The following is an 18839-nucleotide window of genomic DNA, read 5'->3' as shown; positions in this document are numbered from 1 at the left end:
GGTTCCTGTAGCTGGTAGGATCCCGCTGTCCTCAAAGTTCCTGCACTCAGTGGCTGACAGTGCCAGGTGACTTCCCCTTTTGGGGTCCATGACATTTGCTGCTGTTTCTAAAGCCCCTACTGTGTGCTGCTAATCCCCTCACCAAGCTTGCAGAGTGGTTGGTAACTGACAGGTGAAAAAATGCAAGAAGTTAGGTCACTGACCCGGGGACATCCTGCTAATAGGTGGTGGTGCCAGGCTTCAAACCCAGGCCTGCCTCTAAGTCCTGAGGCTCCTCTGCCCCACCCTGTCTCTGTCTTCCTCATGTCTGTAGTGTGGTGGGAGTCAGTGGGGTGGTCGTTTGACTGTGGGAACTTCTGTTTGCATCTAGTTCCATGAGAAGCATCTGGGTCTGTTGACCTCACTGCTGATGTTCCTCATGGGCCTGTGATAGAGCTCACCCTTGGCTTTTCTGGCCAGAGTGTAGACAGAGACCCGCTTAGCATTTTGTGGTCAGTCGGAGGCAGTTTGTGAACCTGGAACTTGGAAGCTGGTGTCCTCCTCTGGGAGGGATGTGGAACCTGGGGAGTCAGGAAGGTGTGGGTTGTATATACAGTCAGCTGGGCAGTGGGGGAGGGAGGATTCCGTGGGGAGCTAGCCCTGAACACAGCAAGCATTTGGTAAATGGTGCCTGTTGGCTGTTTTTACCCATGTTCTAAGGTGGACGAGCAGTGCAGGAGATAACTGGTAGGATTAATGGAGTGGTTTCATTATTCAGATTTAAATGCATGCAACCAGAAGTCTTCAGCTGAAGAACTGAAACTCTCTGCCCTGGTTTTTGCTCTTTTTTGGGGATCGTGGTGGTGGCAGTGTGAGGGGCCGGTTCAGGGGTGAGGAGAAAAAGTAGTGGCAAGCAGAATGGTACGTTTTATATCCACACTGTGCACATTATTCACACCTGACATGGGCCAGAAATCGTCTCCTAGGAGAGACACTTAGAAAGTAAACAGTTTGTTAATCATTTCAACCCGTGGACTTTGGTTGCAAGGTGCACTTTGATCAAGGGTTACAAACACCAACATCTTCAGGGACATTTGGGGACATAAATAAGTGGAATAGAGAAAAAGGTGGAAAAGCATACTGCCTCTCAGTCTTTTGCATGCTCATGTTTGATACAGAAAACCAACAGCGTGGGGGCCATGTTGCTTGGCAACTGCCATTTGTCCTCAGCGTTGGGGTGACATTACTAGGGAATGGCTGTGAACTCCAAGCACCTCCCCCATGGGAAGTGAGGCTGACACTCAGATCCAATTCATGTCTTTAATGTGGCCAGAGGAGAAAGCCAGATCTGTTTGAGAATCCAAAAAAACAAGATTTAAAAAATGCTATCTCCCTAATTTTCTTTTTTTTTTTTTTGAGATGGAGTTTTGCTCTTGTTGCCCAGGCTGGAGTACAATGGTGCCATCTTGGCTCACTGTAACCTCTGCCTCCCAGGTTCAAGCAATTCTCCTGCCTCAGCCTTCCGCGTAGCTGGGATTACAGGTGTGCACCACCATGCACAGCTAATTTTTGTATATATATATATATATATATATTTTTTTTTTTTTTTTCCAGTAGAGATGGGGTTTCACCATGTTACAGGCCAGGCTTGTCTTGGACTCCCTTGAACTCAGATGATCCACCTGCTTCAGCCTCAAAAGTGCTGGGATTACAAGTGTGAGCCACTGCCCCTGACTTCTATCTCCCTAATTTTTAAATACTTAAGATTTTAATAACATCACAGGTCAAGCAATGCATGACAGTGGGCTAGATTCAGACAGGGGAGCCTTAATTTAGAACCCCCAGATTTATCATACATGGTGGAGAAAGGGTTCAGATAGGGACTTGGGGATTGCCACCTCTGACCCTCTCTTCAGATGAAGAGATTAGCCGTGTGGAGGAGTGCGGGATTTGTATTTTAGTCTCGATACTGGGTGCTCTGGGTTGAGTTGCTAGACCACTCTGGGACGTACTTTCTTCCTCCGTAAAGTCAAAGGGTAGGTAGATCACACATTTTTAAATGTGCTCCTTGAGGTGTGTCAGGGTTCCATAAGCATTTGCTTTCAGTTTAATTAAAAACAACCTGCACTCTCGTATTTGAATATATTTGAAATTGTCATGAGAGCAATTGCTCAGGATGGAGTGTGGTGGTTCATGCCTGCCCAGCACTTTGGAAGCCTAAGGTGGGAGGATCAGTTGAGGCCAGGAGTTTGAGACCAGCCTGCGAAGTATAGGGAGACCCCATTTCTACAAAAAACAAAAACAATTAGCTGGGTATAGTAGGACACATGTGTAGTTTGAGCTACTCGGAAGGCCGAGGCTGGGGGATTGCTTGAGCCTGGGAGTTTAAGGCTGCGGTGAGCTGTGATTGTGCCATTGTACTCTGGCCTGGACCACAGAGTGAGACCCTGTCTCAAAAAAGCAAACAAACAACAACAACAACAACGAAACAATTTAAAAAACAAAACAAACCAAAAAAACCAACCAACACATTTGCCCAAATAGCGAATCACATCAAATTTTAAAATTCACTGGAAACCACCTGCTTCTTAATTTGATTATACATCAGTTACGTTCAAAGTAAAAAGCAAGGTGATTTGAACTTTGAAAAAGCTGCTTTTATCCAGGTGTATACCCAGTATGTACACACACAGATATGTATGAAATGTGGAACTGTATACCCGTATGTATGGAGTTCCTCATAAGAGTCTTTTTGAGAAAATAGTTCTATTGCTAAAAATACCCAATGGAAACTTCTGGCCTGGGATTTCTAAGTTCACCCTCAGCTGTGCGTCTCAAAGTCCACACAGCCTCACCAAAATAGCCCTTCTGGCTACTTTTTTCTGTGTGCTCTTGGAAGAGGCCATCATGCCTCCAGCTCCCCAAGGGGAAAGATGAGCCAGGGGATCTTTGCAGGGTGGTTGGTTCTCGTCCCTTCCACTGAAGCCTTCCATGGCATTTTTGGGACCTGGAATTGTGAATTATTCTGACCCTTCCCCGCAGTCCCTGATGACAGCATGAAGTTCAGAGAGTTTATCTGCAGATGAGGCAGGGAAGCCGGCCTGTTCTCATCTTGCTGTGCCTGATGCCTTGTGCTTGAGGCACTGTTCACCGGGCTGCCTTTTGGACGGGAGATACTCAGGCCACCCCACAATGCCACACCTGCCTTCTGGGAAGCTTTCTACAATGGGTGTTCGTTGTCTGGCTTCTGGGTCGAGTGGGAGGGCCCACCCAGCCTGTCATTTTAATGATTTACCTTTGAGGAACCAGTTTTATAGGGAGTTGTTGGATAATGTTCACATGGCAGATAAATGGGAGAGCAGGAAGAATGATGGCTTTTCAGAGTTGAAATCTGCTGCTGCAAATCCCATAAACTGCTATTTGATTTTAAACATTGCTTGAAGCGGTTCACATTTTGGTTAATTACGTCAGTGGGTAAAAATAACTATTGTCATATGGTGTGTGGGTTTGGTTTTAGAAGGATAAAGAGTCTATTGTTACCCATTGTGCTATTCAGTCACTTATTACCCATCCTTAAAAGCCCAACGTGGATAACAGAAAACCTGGAGAGCTTTGTCACTTGCTGAAATCCAGGCTGCTCCGTGAATTTACCCCCAAACACTGCTCCTTTTGAGAAACTTGTGCAAACTGCCTTAATTCAGTCCATTCAAATGGGTTGATGGGGGCTGTTCCCAAGGCCCAGGACAGGCAGGGGTTTGTGACCTGCAGCCCTGGAACTGCCTTTGGGTTTCATGGTCTCAGCTGAGACCTGCCCAGAGCTGAACCAGCTGAGTGCTCCCTGGGGGTGGTTAAGGTCAAGGACTTCAGGGTCAGACTGACATGGGCCTGAATCTTAGACTTACTGACTGTAAGATGCTCGGTCAGGACCTTAACTTTTCCAGGGCTCGGTGTCTACATCTGTAAAATGGGGATAAACACAGTTCTTCCCTGCTGGGATTATTGTAAGGCTTGAATGAGATGATAAATACAACATCTGACATGTGATTGGCCAGTAGCTAAGGGTTTAGTCAATATTATAATAAGTAGAATGGAACAGCATTAGATTCTCACACACGGTCACTCTTTATGTCGTGTTTTCTGCCACTCTACCCCTGCATATTACCCTGGAGTATCCCCAAGCCTCTCCCTTCCCATCCCTGAGGTCTCTCCCTTTCCATCCTGCAAGCTCACCAGGTCCTGGCGCACCCAGATCTTTCACTGCTTTTTTTGCCTGTGAGCTTTTGGGGAGTCAGGACTACCTTAAGTACCCTCTGCATCTTTGGCACCTAACCTGGGGCCTGGGGTCCTGCAGGGCCACAGTTGGCAGCATGGACAGCAGGATGGACGGAGAGGGGCTGAGAGCCTGGAGAGCTCCTAGGGGCTACAGCAGTCACAGGAAGTCACCAAGTGAATTGAAGGGCGGTAGCTGCGGAGGTTCAGTGAGGCAAGAAGGAGGCTGTCAGGCTGGGAATTAAGGAACCTTCTGTTGTTCGAGTCTCAGGACATCTCAGATGTGGGGTCTGTATTGCAGATGCCCCTGCATCATTTTACAGTAGATGAAACCAATGGCTCCACAAGACCCTCACGTGCCAGAGCTCATGAGTGACAGTGGAAGTCGAACTAACCTCTTAACCACCCTAGTCCACACCTGCCAGACTGATGGGCTCTCAGTGGTGACGTGATGGGAGCTCTGTGCCACGGATCTCTTGTGGACTCCTGAGACCCTGCCCACCCGTCTCTACCCTCCTCTTCCCACCAGGAGGAGACTGACCTTTATGTTCTACACCAGCGGGTGCCCTTGGCCTCCAGCTTCCAGTGGGCCAGCCTGGTGAGAGGCCCCAGATGGAGATGAGGGGAAGCAGCCTTGGCCTCTCTCCTTGCCCTTTCTCGCTGCTGCTACCCCAGGATTCTTGCCCATCTCTTACTGGTTTTCCTTAACCCCACCCTCACCCTTGAAAACGGACCCTTTAAAACTCTCACTCACTCACCTTGGTTGAGTGTGTCATCTGCTCCAGCTAGGATCCTGGCTAATACTGCATGTTTTGGAAAGAGGAATTTGCAGTTCTGTTTATTTTTTTTTACTGTGGATTGAAGGGAGAGGCAACCAGGTATATGGATGAGGGAGTAGGGCCTGGCTGTCACCACTGGTGTTCACAAAAGGCCCCCGTTTAAGGCCTCTTAAATTCCAAATGAGGGGTTGTAGGTCGAGTCAGGGTGATGCTCTAACAGAAGCAAAACCAAAAATATACAGCAGTAGGTACAACCCTGTTCTGGTACTTCCTAATTTTGTGTGTACGTGTGTGTACCAGGAGCTTCAGGAAATGAAAATGGAAATGCCCTGAGTGTTTCTCAGCCCTAGGATGAGGCTGTTTCTGTGCTTTGGGGCTGGAGGTTATGAGGACTTGGTTTACAATATGCACAGTACAGAAGCGGGAAAGTCAGGGTGCGCTGGGCAAGGAAACATCTTTATGTGAACCACAAAGAATGAAGAGGAGGGAAGAACCAGAAGTTACTCAGGTTTGCAGACTGGGAGACAGGTTTAATGACACAGTCATGTCAGAGGGGAAGAGGAGAAGACGTAGGGGGTCTGTTTTGATGTGTATGTACATGTAGGATTTTCGTGTAGAGGAGTTGGGGAAAATTTTAGAAGTTTTAGGTATAAATGCAGCTGGTAAGATGCCTGTGACTTAGTTTCTTTTTTTTTTTTCTTTTCTTTTTGAGACGGAGTCTCACCGTGTCATCCAGCCTGGAGTGCAGTGGCGCGATCTCAGCTCACTGCAACCTCCATCTCCCCAGTTCAAGCGATTCTCCTGCCTTAGCCTCCCAGAGTGCTGGGATTACAGGTGCATGCAACCACACCTGGCTGATTTTTGTATTTTTAGTAGAGACGGAGTTTCACCATGTTGGCCAGACTGGTCTGGAACTCCTGACCTCTGGTGATCCACCTGCTTCTGCCTCCCAACGTGCTGAGATTACAAGCGTGAGCCACCGTGCCCGGCCTTAGTTTTTGAGTGGGAAGAATCCAATGTTCAGAGTGGACCACTGATGTCATGGCTGCAGGTCTGGCTAAATTGGGATAGTGCAGAAAGCCGTGTTAACAGTTTATTTTTCTCTGAGGCCTGGAGGAGGATCCTTGTGACTGGAACCATAGTTGGGACTGGCAGTGCTTTTTCCTGCTGGCAAGGAAAAAAAAAAAGAAAAGAAAAAAGAAAGGGTTCAACTTATCAGCACAAACAAAGGAGGATGTGAAACTAGAACCATCTCTAGGGCAGTGGAGCAATGTACAAGGCTGGAAGGCTCACCGGCAAGGGGTTTCCCCTCAGGAAAGGGGACAGAGAAGCTTCCACCTTCTGGGTAGCACTGGGTGTTCCTGGGCACATCTGGGTGACTGATGGGTTTTCTGCCACACCTGGGGTGTACAGGGAAGTCTTTGGCCAGAACTGTGGGCCGTACTGCCTTCTTCCCGTGTCTGTCACTGCTGAATCATGAGCTTGATCTCTTTTCTTAGTATTTGCTCCTTCTGTCCAGCTACGGGGACCAGCAGAAGCTTTGGGTCATCTGTCCTAGTGACTTTGCTGTGAAGATGTAAGGAAGAGTGGTGGAGGTCAAGATCTGGGTTCTGGTTCTTGTGCGTCCTCTCTGGCTGTGTTTCTGTGAACACGCCACTTATTGTCTCTGGGCCTCCATGCCCTCTGCAACTGGGTTGTTGGTCTATTTAAATACTTGGAGAAAAAAGCTGGACATGGTGGCTCCTGCCTATAATCCCAGCACTTTGGGAAACCAAGGTGGGAGGCTTGCTTGAGCCCAGGAGCTTGTGACCAGTCTGGGCAACAAAGTGAGATCCTGTCCCCATACAAAAATAAAAAAATTAGCTGGGTGTGGTGGTGCATGCCTGTAGTCCCAGCTACTTGGGAGGCTTAGGTGGGAGGATCGCTTGAGCATGTGAGATCAAGGATGCAGTGAACCTGTGACAGAGTGAGACCTTGTCTCTTAAAAAACAAAAAATTATAAAAATAAATTATTCAAAAAATACTTTGGAAAACAATGCTGGGGAGAGTATGAGCTTCAGATTACACATTGGTTTCTATCAGGAGGATCTGAGCCTCGGTGGTGTTATCTGTAAAATGGGGATAAAAGTGCCTCACAGGGTTGCTGTGAAGTGGTAAGGATGATGATGGTGACAGCAGCAGCGCAAATAGATCATTTAACTTAACTCTCGTTAAAGCAGGGATCGTCCTGTTGGCAGATACAGACAGGGAGGGACAGAGAGGTTAATTAAGCAAGCTGCCCTGCCCACAGTCACATGGCCAGAAGCAGTGAACGACTTCCTTCAGGTGGTCTAAGTCCAGGTCCCAGCTCTTAGCCGTCACTCCACGGTTCTGTGCTGAGACAAGGGATGTAGAAAGCCTAGCACAGTGCCTGTTACATAGTAGGTACTTAGTAAGTTAGAGTTCCTTTTTATCCACAGAATGCATTTCCAAGTATAGCCTCCCACAGTGCTTTTACTTTAATCTTTCCTCTAACTGGGCAAAAAAATGTTTGCTGCCCTGTGCGACTTGCCTAGCTACTGACTTCTCTTTTTTCTCCCTCTCTCCTATGATTCATCATAGACTGTGGATTGAGGCTCAGCATAGATTGAAGGGCAGGGGCTGGAGGAGAAAGATGAGCTGGAACATGGTAGGCCCGAGATGCGAAGGACTTGACGGTAGGGTGGAAGGTGGGAATGGGAAGTTTGAGAGTTGGAGGACCTTGGGGCAAGACTTTCCCCTCTGGGTTCGTTCTTTCCTTCCAGTGCCGTTTATTGAGCGCCCACTGTGTCCACCATTCTAGCCACAGGGCACAGACAAGGTCTCTATTCTCATGGAGCACACAGTGTGGTTGGAGGAGTCAGTGATGGATGGAGAGTGAGGGTTGTTGGTTTCCATGGCTGCTTGGAGAAGGACTTGCCAAGGAGGTGGCGTTTTGGGCAGGCCATGAAAAGGTCTGGGCAGAATGTGTTTGTGGGAGTGAGTAAATATGTAAAGGCTCTAGGGGAGAATCAGTTTCGAGAATGTGAGTGGGCAGCGAGACCAGAGGGGCTGGTGGGTTGTGGTTGGGTTTGAATTTTATTCTAAGTGTCATGGAAAGTAGGAGGATAGTTTTTTCCACCAGGGTCCTTTTTGATTATTTTATTCTTTGTGACAATCCTACTTAAAAAAAAAAATTCTATTCACCGAAAAGATGTGTTTATGAAACAATAGAGTGTACAACCTTGAATCACTTTAGGTTTTTAAAGTATAGGGAAATAATTATGGATCACAATGAATATCCTTGAGGGCTGCTCCCTTCCCCAGCTGACACTGTCAGCTAAACCTTTAAGGCCTCTTGTGTGTCAAACACTAATTCTTCCCAAAGCTGCTTGACATGTGATTAAAAAATTTTACTGCCACCTACTGATAGAAAAAGATGAATTTTTGTACAGTGAAAATCCCAAACCCAGTGGATTTCTTCTGCTGCACATCTGGTGTCCACCGTGCTGTCAGGACTGGGAAATGGGTCTGGGGAAGGGGTGGTCTTGGTACCCCCCTCCCACCCACCCAAGTGCCCTTTTTTGGCCCCCACAGTCTGGTGTCTGCTTCTGTGTCCTGCTTCAACTCATCACACAGTGGGTAGAGGGAGGTGCTGACCTGGGGAGTGCTCTGGGGAGAGGGCTGGAGGTGGGGGGATGTGTCTGGGGAGAAACACTGGGCACTGGGAGTCAGCAGCCGCCAGCCCTCACATAACTCAGTTAATCCTTTGTAATTGACCCGAGGTTGCAATGATTCCCTGTGTTTAATGTCCCAAGACGCCCTAACCGTGACCAGCCGACCTTTGCTTAATGTGCTTCTTACCACCCCACCCCCATTATTAAATCCTCAACTGCTTTATTTCTGATTTGCATTTTCCATGGCTGAATGAATCTGCTGACTTCCGTTTTCTTTTTCTGTTTCAGATCCTGTGCGCAGGTGACCGTGAGTACCGTTTTCCTTTCCATTCTTGTGTTGTTCGCTACTGCCCTCTAATGGACACATAGCAACATTAACAGCAATGTGAAAATGCTAATGCTAATTTATTAAATAAAACCTGCTCGGTTTCCAATTTTTCTTTTTCTTTTCTTTCCTTTTCTTTTCTTTCTTTTTTTCTTTTAGTCGGAGTCTTGCTCTGTTGCCCAGGCTGGAGTCCCCATCTCGGCTCCCGGGTTCAAGCGATTCTCCTGCCTCAGCCTCTCAAGTAGCTGTGATTACAGGCACGTGCCACCATGTCCGGCTAATTTTTTGTATTTTTAGTAGAGACAGGGCTTCCCCATGTTGGTCTTGAACTCCTGACCTCAGGTGATCTACCCGCCTCGGCCTCCCAAAGTGCTGGGATTACAAGTGTGAGCCACTAGGCCCGGCCCCAGTTTTTCTTTAGAAGTAGGAGTAAGGGTGGAAACAACAAAGGAAAAAAAAAATTAATTAATTGTGCAATCGTGATGAAAATTTATATTTTCTGTAATTTTTTTCAAGCCCCATTTGTGGGCGATTTAACTTAGTTGAAATTGTAATACAGTATTTGTATATTGTTTATGTACTGTTAGTTATCCTTTAAGTATTTTCTTGTGTTGCTACATTGCCCTTTTGTTGCTACATTGCTACATTTAAGGAATGGTGTGCAAGGTTGGCATAACCTTTGGAAAACGAGACCTGGACTCCTGCATGTTTTGCTTTCATGTACAGGGCTGAGTCCCAACTGCTGACACTGCTGACAGTGTAATAAAATGAGAAAAAAAAGGATATGATTAGAAAGGATATGATTAGAAGTTTTTTTACAGAAGCTTAAATATATTCAGCTGAAAGCACCATCCATCCTGGGATCATTTATTTATTTATTTTTTGGCCCCGACAATCTGATCTTACTAATTTTTTGGTCATAAAACATTTCTATAAGAATTGAAGCCTGGTTGTGGTGGCTCATGCCTGTAATCCCAGCAATTTGGGAGGCCAAGGCAGGCGGATCACCTGAATTCAGGAGTTTGAGACCAGCCTGGTCAACATGGTAAAACGCTGTCTCTACTAAAAATACCAAAAAATTAGCCAGGCGTGGTGGCACGCGCCTGTAATCCCAGCTTGGGAGGCTGAGGCAGGAGAATCGCTTGAACCCGGGAGGTGGAGGCTGCAGGGAGCTGAGATCACGCCATTGCACTCCAGCCTGGGCAACAAGAATGAAACTCCGTTTAAAAAAAAAAAAAATAATTAAAGATAATAGTAGTTGGTAGTTTTAAAAAATGTACCTTTTAAAACAAAACAAAACAAAACAGTGGCTTTTGTTTCTTCCCAAAATTTGGGAACTTTTTTTTCCTGATTGGTAAAATCTCAGTTTGTGAGATAGAATAGAGATAAAATAATTAGATTGTACTCATGGAAGCATACACAAGGGCAGATCTTGCTGAAACCCTCCAATAAAGCAAATCTCAATTACTAATGGTAATTAGAGCCTGTACAAACAATGGGAAGAGTTCTGCAGTTGGTTTTTCTTCCTGTTAGTTAGTTTAATAAATAAACTGGCGGGTACCTTGTACAGGCTTGAATCACTGCTGCAGAAGAACACTTCTATGCAGACATCTACCGTAGATCGTAGAATGTTGGCCAGGGCTCAGTTGTGGGAAACAAAAACCATGAGCTATTTTAACTGAAAGGGTTTACCCTGGGAAGTGAGAGTTTACGGAGTCGTTGGAAGGGCTGCTCTATTAGTTTGCCAGGGCTGCTATAATAAGATCAAGGTCTTGGGGGTTAGGACTTCAACATACGAATTTGGGGATGGGGGAGCACAAGTCAGCTCATAACAGCTGGGGAGCAGGCTTTAGGCCTAGCCCTGAGAAATGACTCCCAGACTAAGGCTGCAGAACTGACCTCCTAGAGAGTCACCACCTTGGTCACAGACAGCAGAGAGAGGAATCAGGAAGTCCCTGCTGTAGTTGCTGGATCCAGGGGTGTATGTTCTGAGCTGTGATCCTGGGATCAGGAAGCTGCAGCCACCGCTGTAGTGCTGGAAGCCAGGCAGCGTGAGCTCCAGTCATTGCATCCACACTACAGGTATAAGAAGGAGGAAGGACAGAAGGTTGTGCTCCACCCTTTAAGGACTCTTCCTAGAAGTCAGACAGAACGTCTGGTCACACTCTGTTGGACAGAACTTAGTCACGTGCAACATCTGGCTGCATGGGAGGCTGGGAAATGTGATCTTTGTTCCCAACAGCCATGCACACACAGGGCCAAAAATGTCCAGGAGTATGATGAAGGGAAAATGGGGAATGGAGTTTGGGGGTCAGGAGTGGTCTCTGCTGCACCTCCCTGAACAGAGACTCTGGGAGACTAGTAATGCATTCAAGATAAAGCGGCCAGTGTGGCCAAGGTTCTCCTCCAGAGCCTAAGCCCTTGGCCACAGGAGCTCACGCCTCCTCTCATTTCCTGTGAATGACTGTGTGCAGTGTAAGCACGGAGCTTCTGCACTCTCATGGCCAGGTACTCTCCATGTGGCCAGAAACAGCAGTATCTGAGGGGGCTCATGTTGTAGGTGATGATACAAAGAAGAGAAAGAGAGGGATCAGTTTTCCTAAGTTTGCATTTCATTTCAGTGTAGTGTGTGAGGTGGGGCATCCCTGTCTCCTGGAGAAATGTATTTTTAATCTAATTGTTTACTTTCTTTGCATAGCCCCTGGTCCAACTCGTGACCCTTCAGTAACAACTGTTGCCACAGGGGAAAGTGGGGTAGCTCAGATCAGCAGTGAAGCAGGATCCTTTCACAAACAGAATGGAACTGGAACACCTCAGGTGCCAACAAATACCAGTGAGGGTGGCGATGACTCTGGAGCCAATGATAGTTTAAGAACACCTGAACAAGGATCTAATGGGACTGATGGAGCATCTCAGAAAACTCCCAGCGCTACTGGTAAGCACGGGCTTTTCTACCGAACAGTCATGTTTCTTAAAGGAAATCGGTATAATTTAAAATGTCATGTTTTCCAAATATTGTTCTTCTTTCAATTACCTAAGAAAACCTTTAAAACAATTTTTATAATGATAGTAATGCATATTCATTATATAAAATATAGACAAGAAGAAAAGAATAACAAGTAAATCGTTAACTGGAGATAACCACTGATCACTTGATATACGAGTTTTACAATTTTAAGATGTATACGTGCCTGTGTGCGTATGTATATACATATATATATGTTTTATTTTGTTTTACAAGTATCAAGGTCATCCTTTACATGTAGTTTCTCAACAATATATTACAAGTATTCTTCCCAGTTAGTATGTACATTTCTACAGGACAGTTCTAATACCTGCCTGGCATTTGTTGTCTAAATCAGGGTTGGTAGATAATAATGGTCCTTGGGCCAAATATGGCTCACTTCCTGTTTTTGTAAGTAAAGTTTTATTGAGTCTGCCTGTGGCTGCTTTCATGCTAGAATTGAGTAATGGCAATGGAGAATATGTGGCTTGTAAAACCTGAGATATTTATTCTCTGGCCCTTACAGAAAACCATTGCTGAGACCTGGGTTAGATCAGTGATTCTAAAACTGTGGTTCAGAGACCTCTAGGGGTCTCCTAGATTCTTTCAAGGTATTTCTGGGTATTATCATAATGCCACTAACATGTTATTTGGCTTCTTTACTCTCATTTTATCATGAGTGTACAGTGGAGTTTTGCAGATTCTATATGATATGGGATGATGCAGTCACTCTAACAGCTAATGGAATGTATGCTTTCGTATTGTTATGTTTAAAAAACTTTATCTTTTTAATTTATAATACAGTATGGTAAATATTAATCAAGATAACCCATATAAACAAAAATTCTCCAAGAGCCTTAATAATTCTTAAGCAGTTAAAAGGGCCCTGAGACCACAGTGTTGAAGAATTACTTGTCTGGAAGCATTGTAAATTATTTACTCCCCTGTTGTTGAGAAGGTAGATTATTTAAATTATTTACATTTTTTTCATAAAAAACATTGTGATACAATAGTTTTATTAGTTCTAGAAGTATTGATAGTATCACATACACAGTTAAATCATTGAATTTTTTCTAGGGTAATATGAGAAACTTTTAGAAATTGCTAGGGGTCTGGGCGCAGTGGGTCACGCCTGTAATCCCGGCACTTTGGGAGGCTAAGGCGGGTGATCACCTGAGGTTAGGAGTTCGAGACCAGCCTAGCCAACATGGCAAAACCCTGTCTCTACTAAAAATACAAAAATTAGCTGGGTGTGGTGGTGGGTGCCTGTAATCCCAGCTACTCGGGAGGCTGAGGCAAGATAATTGCTTGAACTCAGGAGGTGGAGGTTGCAGTGAGTGGAGTTGGTGCCACTGCACTCCTGATAGAGTAAGACTCTGTCTCAAAAAAAAAAAAGTAAATAAATAGAAGAAATTCCTAGGGAGCTTATGTTAAGTATTGTTACAAAAATTTGGGCTTAGGGCACCCTCTAGTGCTTCAGTGGCCATTGTAGTCCTCGGGGTTGGGACCATACCAGATGGTCTGCCCAGAAATCTCTGGACAGGCTTACTGTTGAAGGGCATTTCCAGAGGAAGCCAATCTACAATGACTGGAATAAGAACCTACTTCTTCAAATGTACAGACATCAACACAGAGTCACATGGATCAAGAATAGTCAGGCAAACATGATATTACTAGAGAGACAAAATAAAGTGGAAGTGGTTGACCATAAAGAGATGGGAGATGTATGAACTGTCTGGCAGAGAATTCAAAATATATGTTTTAAGGAAGCCTAGCATACTTTAAGAAAATACAGGTAAAGAATTCAAAGAAATGAGGAAAACAATAAGTGACTAGATTGAGATCATTAACAGAGAAGCAAACAGAAATTCTGAAGGTAAAAAATACTTTGAACAAAATGAAAAATGTAGTAGAGAGCACCAAGAGTAGAATTGATCAAGCAGAAGAATAATCTTTGAACTTGAAGACAGATTATTTGAAAATACACAGTCAGAGGAGGAAAAAGAAAAAGTGGATAAAAAGGAATGAAGAATGCCGCTACGATTTATGGGACAGCATCAAAAGAGGTGATATTTGAATTGGAGTTCATCTAGAGGAAGAGAAAGATAAAGAGGTAGAAAGCTTATTTAAAGAAATAGTAGCAGAAAACTCTCCAAACCTGGAGAAGGATATAAATATCTGGTATGGGAATAAAAAATGACTCCAATCAGAGTCAATTCAAACAAGACTACTCCAGAACATAATCACATTGTCAGACATCACAGACAATGGGGACTTGGAAAGCAAAAAGAGAAAAGAAGCGAATAACATATAAGGGAGCTCCACTTGAGCTAGCAACAGACTTCTCAGCAGAAACTTACAGGCCAGGAGAGAGTGGGATGACATATTCACAGTGCTGAAGGAAAACAACCTGCCAACCAAGATTACTATACCCAGCAGAACTGGCCTTCAAAAATGAAGATGAGATAAAAGACTTTCCCAGAGAAACGAAAGCTGAGGGAGTTCATCACCACTAGACATGTCTTATAAGAAATACTAAAGAGAGTTTTTAAGCCGAAAGAAAAGGACACTAATGATTAATGGAAAACATATGAAGGATAAGACTAGTAAAATACACAGCCAAATTCAGAATACATAAATACTGTCATGGTCGTATGTATCTTTAGTATGAAAGTTAATAGATAATACTTAAAAAATAATAACTACAGTAACTTGTGGGGGGATATGCATATAAAAAGATGTAAATGGTGACATAAACAATTCATAATATGACGGGGGAATGGACTAGAAAGAAGTGTAGAGGTCAGTTTTTGTGCATGTGATCAAAGTTGTCATCCACATAAAATAACCTGTTACAACTATAAGATTCTTTTTATAAGCCTCATGGTAACCACAAAGAACAACCTTTAGTAGATACACAAAAATTAAAAAGCAAGGAATCAAAACATGCTACTAGAGAATATCACTTAACCTCAAAGGAAGATAGTAAGAGAGGACAAAAGGAACAAAAAGTCTAGAAAACAACCAAATGGCAGTAGTAAGTTCTTACTTATCAATAATAAACTTGAAAGTAAAGGGTTTAAATTTTCCAGTCAAAAGACATAGAGCGTGTGAATGAGTTAAAAAAAAAACAAACAAACTCAATAATATGCTGTCTACAAGAGACTCACCTCACCTGCAAGGACATGCCTAGACTGAAAGTGAAGGGATGGAAAAAGATACTCCATGCTAATGGAAATCTAAAGAGAGCCAGGAGTAGCTATACTTATATCAGATAAAATAAACTTTAAGTTCAAAACTTTTAATAGAGACAGCAAACATCATTTTATAATGATAAAGGGATCAATTAATCAAGAAGTCTTAACAATTGTAAATATATATCTAACCAGCATTGGAATGCCTAAATATATAAAGCACATATTTTTTTTTTTTTTTGAGACGGAGTCTTGCTCTTTCGTCGGGCTGGAGTGCAGTGGCCAGATCTCAGCTCACTGCAAGCCCCGCCTCCCGGGTTTTATGCCATTCTCCTGCCTCAGCCTCCGGAGTAGCTGGGACTACAGGCGCCTGCCACCTCGCCCGGCTAGTTTTTTGTATTTTTAGTAGAGACGGGGTTTCACCGTGTTAGCCAGGATGGTCTCGATCTCCTGACCTCGTGATCTGCCCGTCTCGGCCTCCCAAAGTGCTGGGATTACAGGCTTGAGCCACCGCGCCCGGCCATAAAGCACATATTAATGGGTCTGAATGGAGAGATAGACTGCAATGCATTAATAGTAGAGGACTTCCGATACCTTACTTCCAGCAGTGGATGATGATCCGGACAGGAAATCAATAAGGAAGCATCAGACTTAAACTACAGTTTAGACCAAATGGGTGTATCAGACATATACAGAATATTCCATCCAATAGCTACAGAATATACACTTTTCAATTGCACTTGGAACGTTCTCCAGGTAGATCATATGTTAGACCACAAAACAAGTCTTAACAGATGTTAAGAAGTGTGAAATCATATTGAATGTCTTTTCTGATGATGGCATCAAACTAGAAATAAATAACAGGAGGAACTTCAGGAAATTCACAGATGTATGGAAATTGAACAACATGCTCCTGAACAACTAATGGGTTGATGATGAAATTAAAAGAGAAACTAAAAAATATCTTGAGACAAACATCACTTCTTAAGCAAATTTGTTAACATATTTCTTCTTCTTCTTTAAAATGGTGCCATAACCACCTTCATGAAGTTACTGTGAGACATAAATTAGAAAATGCTTGTATAGCCCTGGTACAGGATCTGGGACATGGTCAGGTCCCCAGTAGGGGTGATGCTGATCTTGCCATCTCCCACAGTAACTATTGTTAATTGTTTTGTCACAGATGCCCCTGAACAATCAATGGGTCAGTGAAGAAATTAAAAGGGAAATTTAAAAATTTCTTGAAGCAAATGAAAATGGAAACACAATATACTAAAGCCTATGGGATACACCGAAAGCAACCCTTCCAAGAAGGTTGACAGCAAGAAACTCCTACATCAAAAAAGAAAGCTCCCTGGGCATGGTGGCTCGTGCCTGTAATCCCAGAACTTTGGGAGGCCGAGGTGGGTGGATCACTTGAGGTCAGGAGTTTGACACCAGCCTGGCCAACATGGTGAAACCCCGTCTCTGCTAAAAATACAAAAATTAGTCAGGTGTAGTGACACACACCTGTAATCCCAGCTACTAGGGAGGCTGAGGCAGGAGAATTGCTTGAACCCAGAGGGCAGAGATTGCAGTGAGCCGAGATCGCACCACTACACTCCAGCCTGGGCAACAGAGCAAGATTCCATCTATTAAAAAAAAAAAAAAAAAAGCAAGCTCACATTTCCAGCCTGGATATTGAGAACCTGTCTGAAAAAAGCAAAAAACAAAACCCTCAAGTAAACAACCTGATGTGGCATGTTAAGGAACTAGAACAACAAGAACAAACTAATCTTCAAATTAGTAAAAGAAACTAAATAATAAAAGTCAAAGCCGAAATAAATGAAATAGGCACTAGAAAAACAATAGAAAAGATCAATAAACTAAATCATTTTTTTGAAAAGATAAAGAATATTGACAAAGCTTTAGCTAGGCTAAGAAAAAAGTGACAGTAAGAGAAAATCAGAAATGAGAGACATTATAAACTGATACCACAGAAATACAAAGGAACAATTATGAAAAATTATATGCCAACAAATTTGATAACCTAGAAGAAATGGATAAATTCCTTGCCATATACCATTTACTACGATTGAATTATGAAGAAACAGAAAATCTGAATAATCCAGTAATGAGTTAGGAGGTTGAATCAGTAATAGAACATCTCCCATTTCTATTTATTATTATTATTACTCTAAGAGATAGTGTCTCCCTCTGTCACCCAGGCTGGAGTGCAATGGTGTGATCATAGATCACTGTAAGTTGAACTCCTGGGCTGAAATGATCCTTCTGCCTAGCGTTGTGAGTAGCTGGGGCTATAGGTGTGCACCACTACATCCAGTTAACTTCTAAAATTTTTTTGTAGAGATGGGGTCTCACTATGTTGCCCAGGCTGGTCTTGAACTCCCAGCCTCAAGTGACCTCCCCACCTTGGCCTCCCAAAGTACTGGGATTACAGGTGTGAGCCACCGCACCCAGTCCTCTGCCAAACATTTAAAGAAGGTCTAATGACAGTTCTTCTCAAATGCTTCCAGAAATTGAGGAAGAGAGAATACTTCCAAACTTATTTAACAAGACCAGCATTACCTTGATACCAAAACCAGACAAGGCTACAACCCAAAACACTATAGGCCAAGATGCAAAAATCTTTAACCAAATACTAGCAAACCTAATTTAACAGCATATTAAAGAGATCAAGTGGGATTCTTCCTAGAAATGCAAAAAGGGTTCAACTTGTGTGAAACAATAAATGTGCTACGCCATATTAACAGAATGAAGGACAGAAACCATATGATCATTTCAGCAGATGCAGAAAAAACATTTGACCAAAAAATATTGTTAGCTGTGATTTCTTTTCTGAACTTAAGAACTTGCTTTTCCAAAACCTTCCCAGAATTCCTGTGTGAATCAATAAAATTTACTTCCTTATTTATTTATTTATTTATTTTTTTGAGACGGAGTCTGGCTCTGTCGCCCAGGCTGGAGTGCAGTGACCGGATCTCAGCTCACTGCAAGCTCCGCCTCCCGGGTTTACGCCATTCTCCTGCCTCAGCCTCCTGAGTAGCTGGGACTACAGGCGCCCGCTACCTCGCCCGGCTAGTTTTTTGTATTTTTTAGTAGAGACGGGGTTTCTCCGTATTAGCCAGGATGGTCTCGATCTCCTGACCTTGTGATCCACCCGTCTCGGCCTCCCAAAGTGCTGGGATTACAGGCTTGAGCCACCGCGCCCGGCCTAAAATTTACTTCTTAAAGCATTTCTCCTTCTTTAAAATGGTGCCATTAGCCGGGCGTGGTGGCGGGTGCCTGTAATCCCAGCTACTCGGGAGGCTGAAGCAGGAGAATTGCTTGAACCTGGGAGGCAGAGGTTGCAGTGAGCTGAGATTGTGCCACTGCACTCCAGCCTGGGTGATGAGCAAGACTTTGTCTCAAAAAAAAAAAAAAAAAAAAAAATGGTGCCATACTTTTCTCATGAAGTTGTTGTGAGGCATAAATGAGAACATACTGTACAGCATCTGGGACATGGTCGGCCTCTCAAAAGGAGTGCTGCTGTTCTTGCTACCTGTACCACTGCAACTATTGTTACTGTTTTATCATTATCATCGTCGCCATCATTGTTATTGATTGTAAATGCGA

General features: G+C 43.9%; 1 protein-coding gene across 1 annotated transcript in view; it reads left to right on the top strand.

Annotated features, from left to right (window-relative positions):
- The window catches only part of PTPRJ (protein tyrosine phosphatase receptor type J), a 188446-nt gene that overhangs the window by 120025 nt on the left and 49582 nt on the right, over positions 1-18839 (top strand). Inside the window, 2 exon segments of the mRNA XM_033206006.1 lie at positions 8990-9008; positions 11725-11961. Coding sequence (XP_033061897.1) covers positions 8990-9008; positions 11725-11961 — 256 coding nt within the window.

This window comes from Trachypithecus francoisi, unplaced genomic scaffold, assembly GCF_009764315.1.
Source record: "Trachypithecus francoisi isolate TF-2019V2 unplaced genomic scaffold, Tfra_2.0 Lachesis_group8, whole genome shotgun sequence".
Taxonomy (NCBI): domain Eukaryota; kingdom Metazoa; phylum Chordata; class Mammalia; order Primates; family Cercopithecidae; genus Trachypithecus; species Trachypithecus francoisi.
The sequence above is the reverse complement of the archived record's forward strand: the minus strand, read 5'-3'. Positions and strand labels throughout refer to the sequence as shown.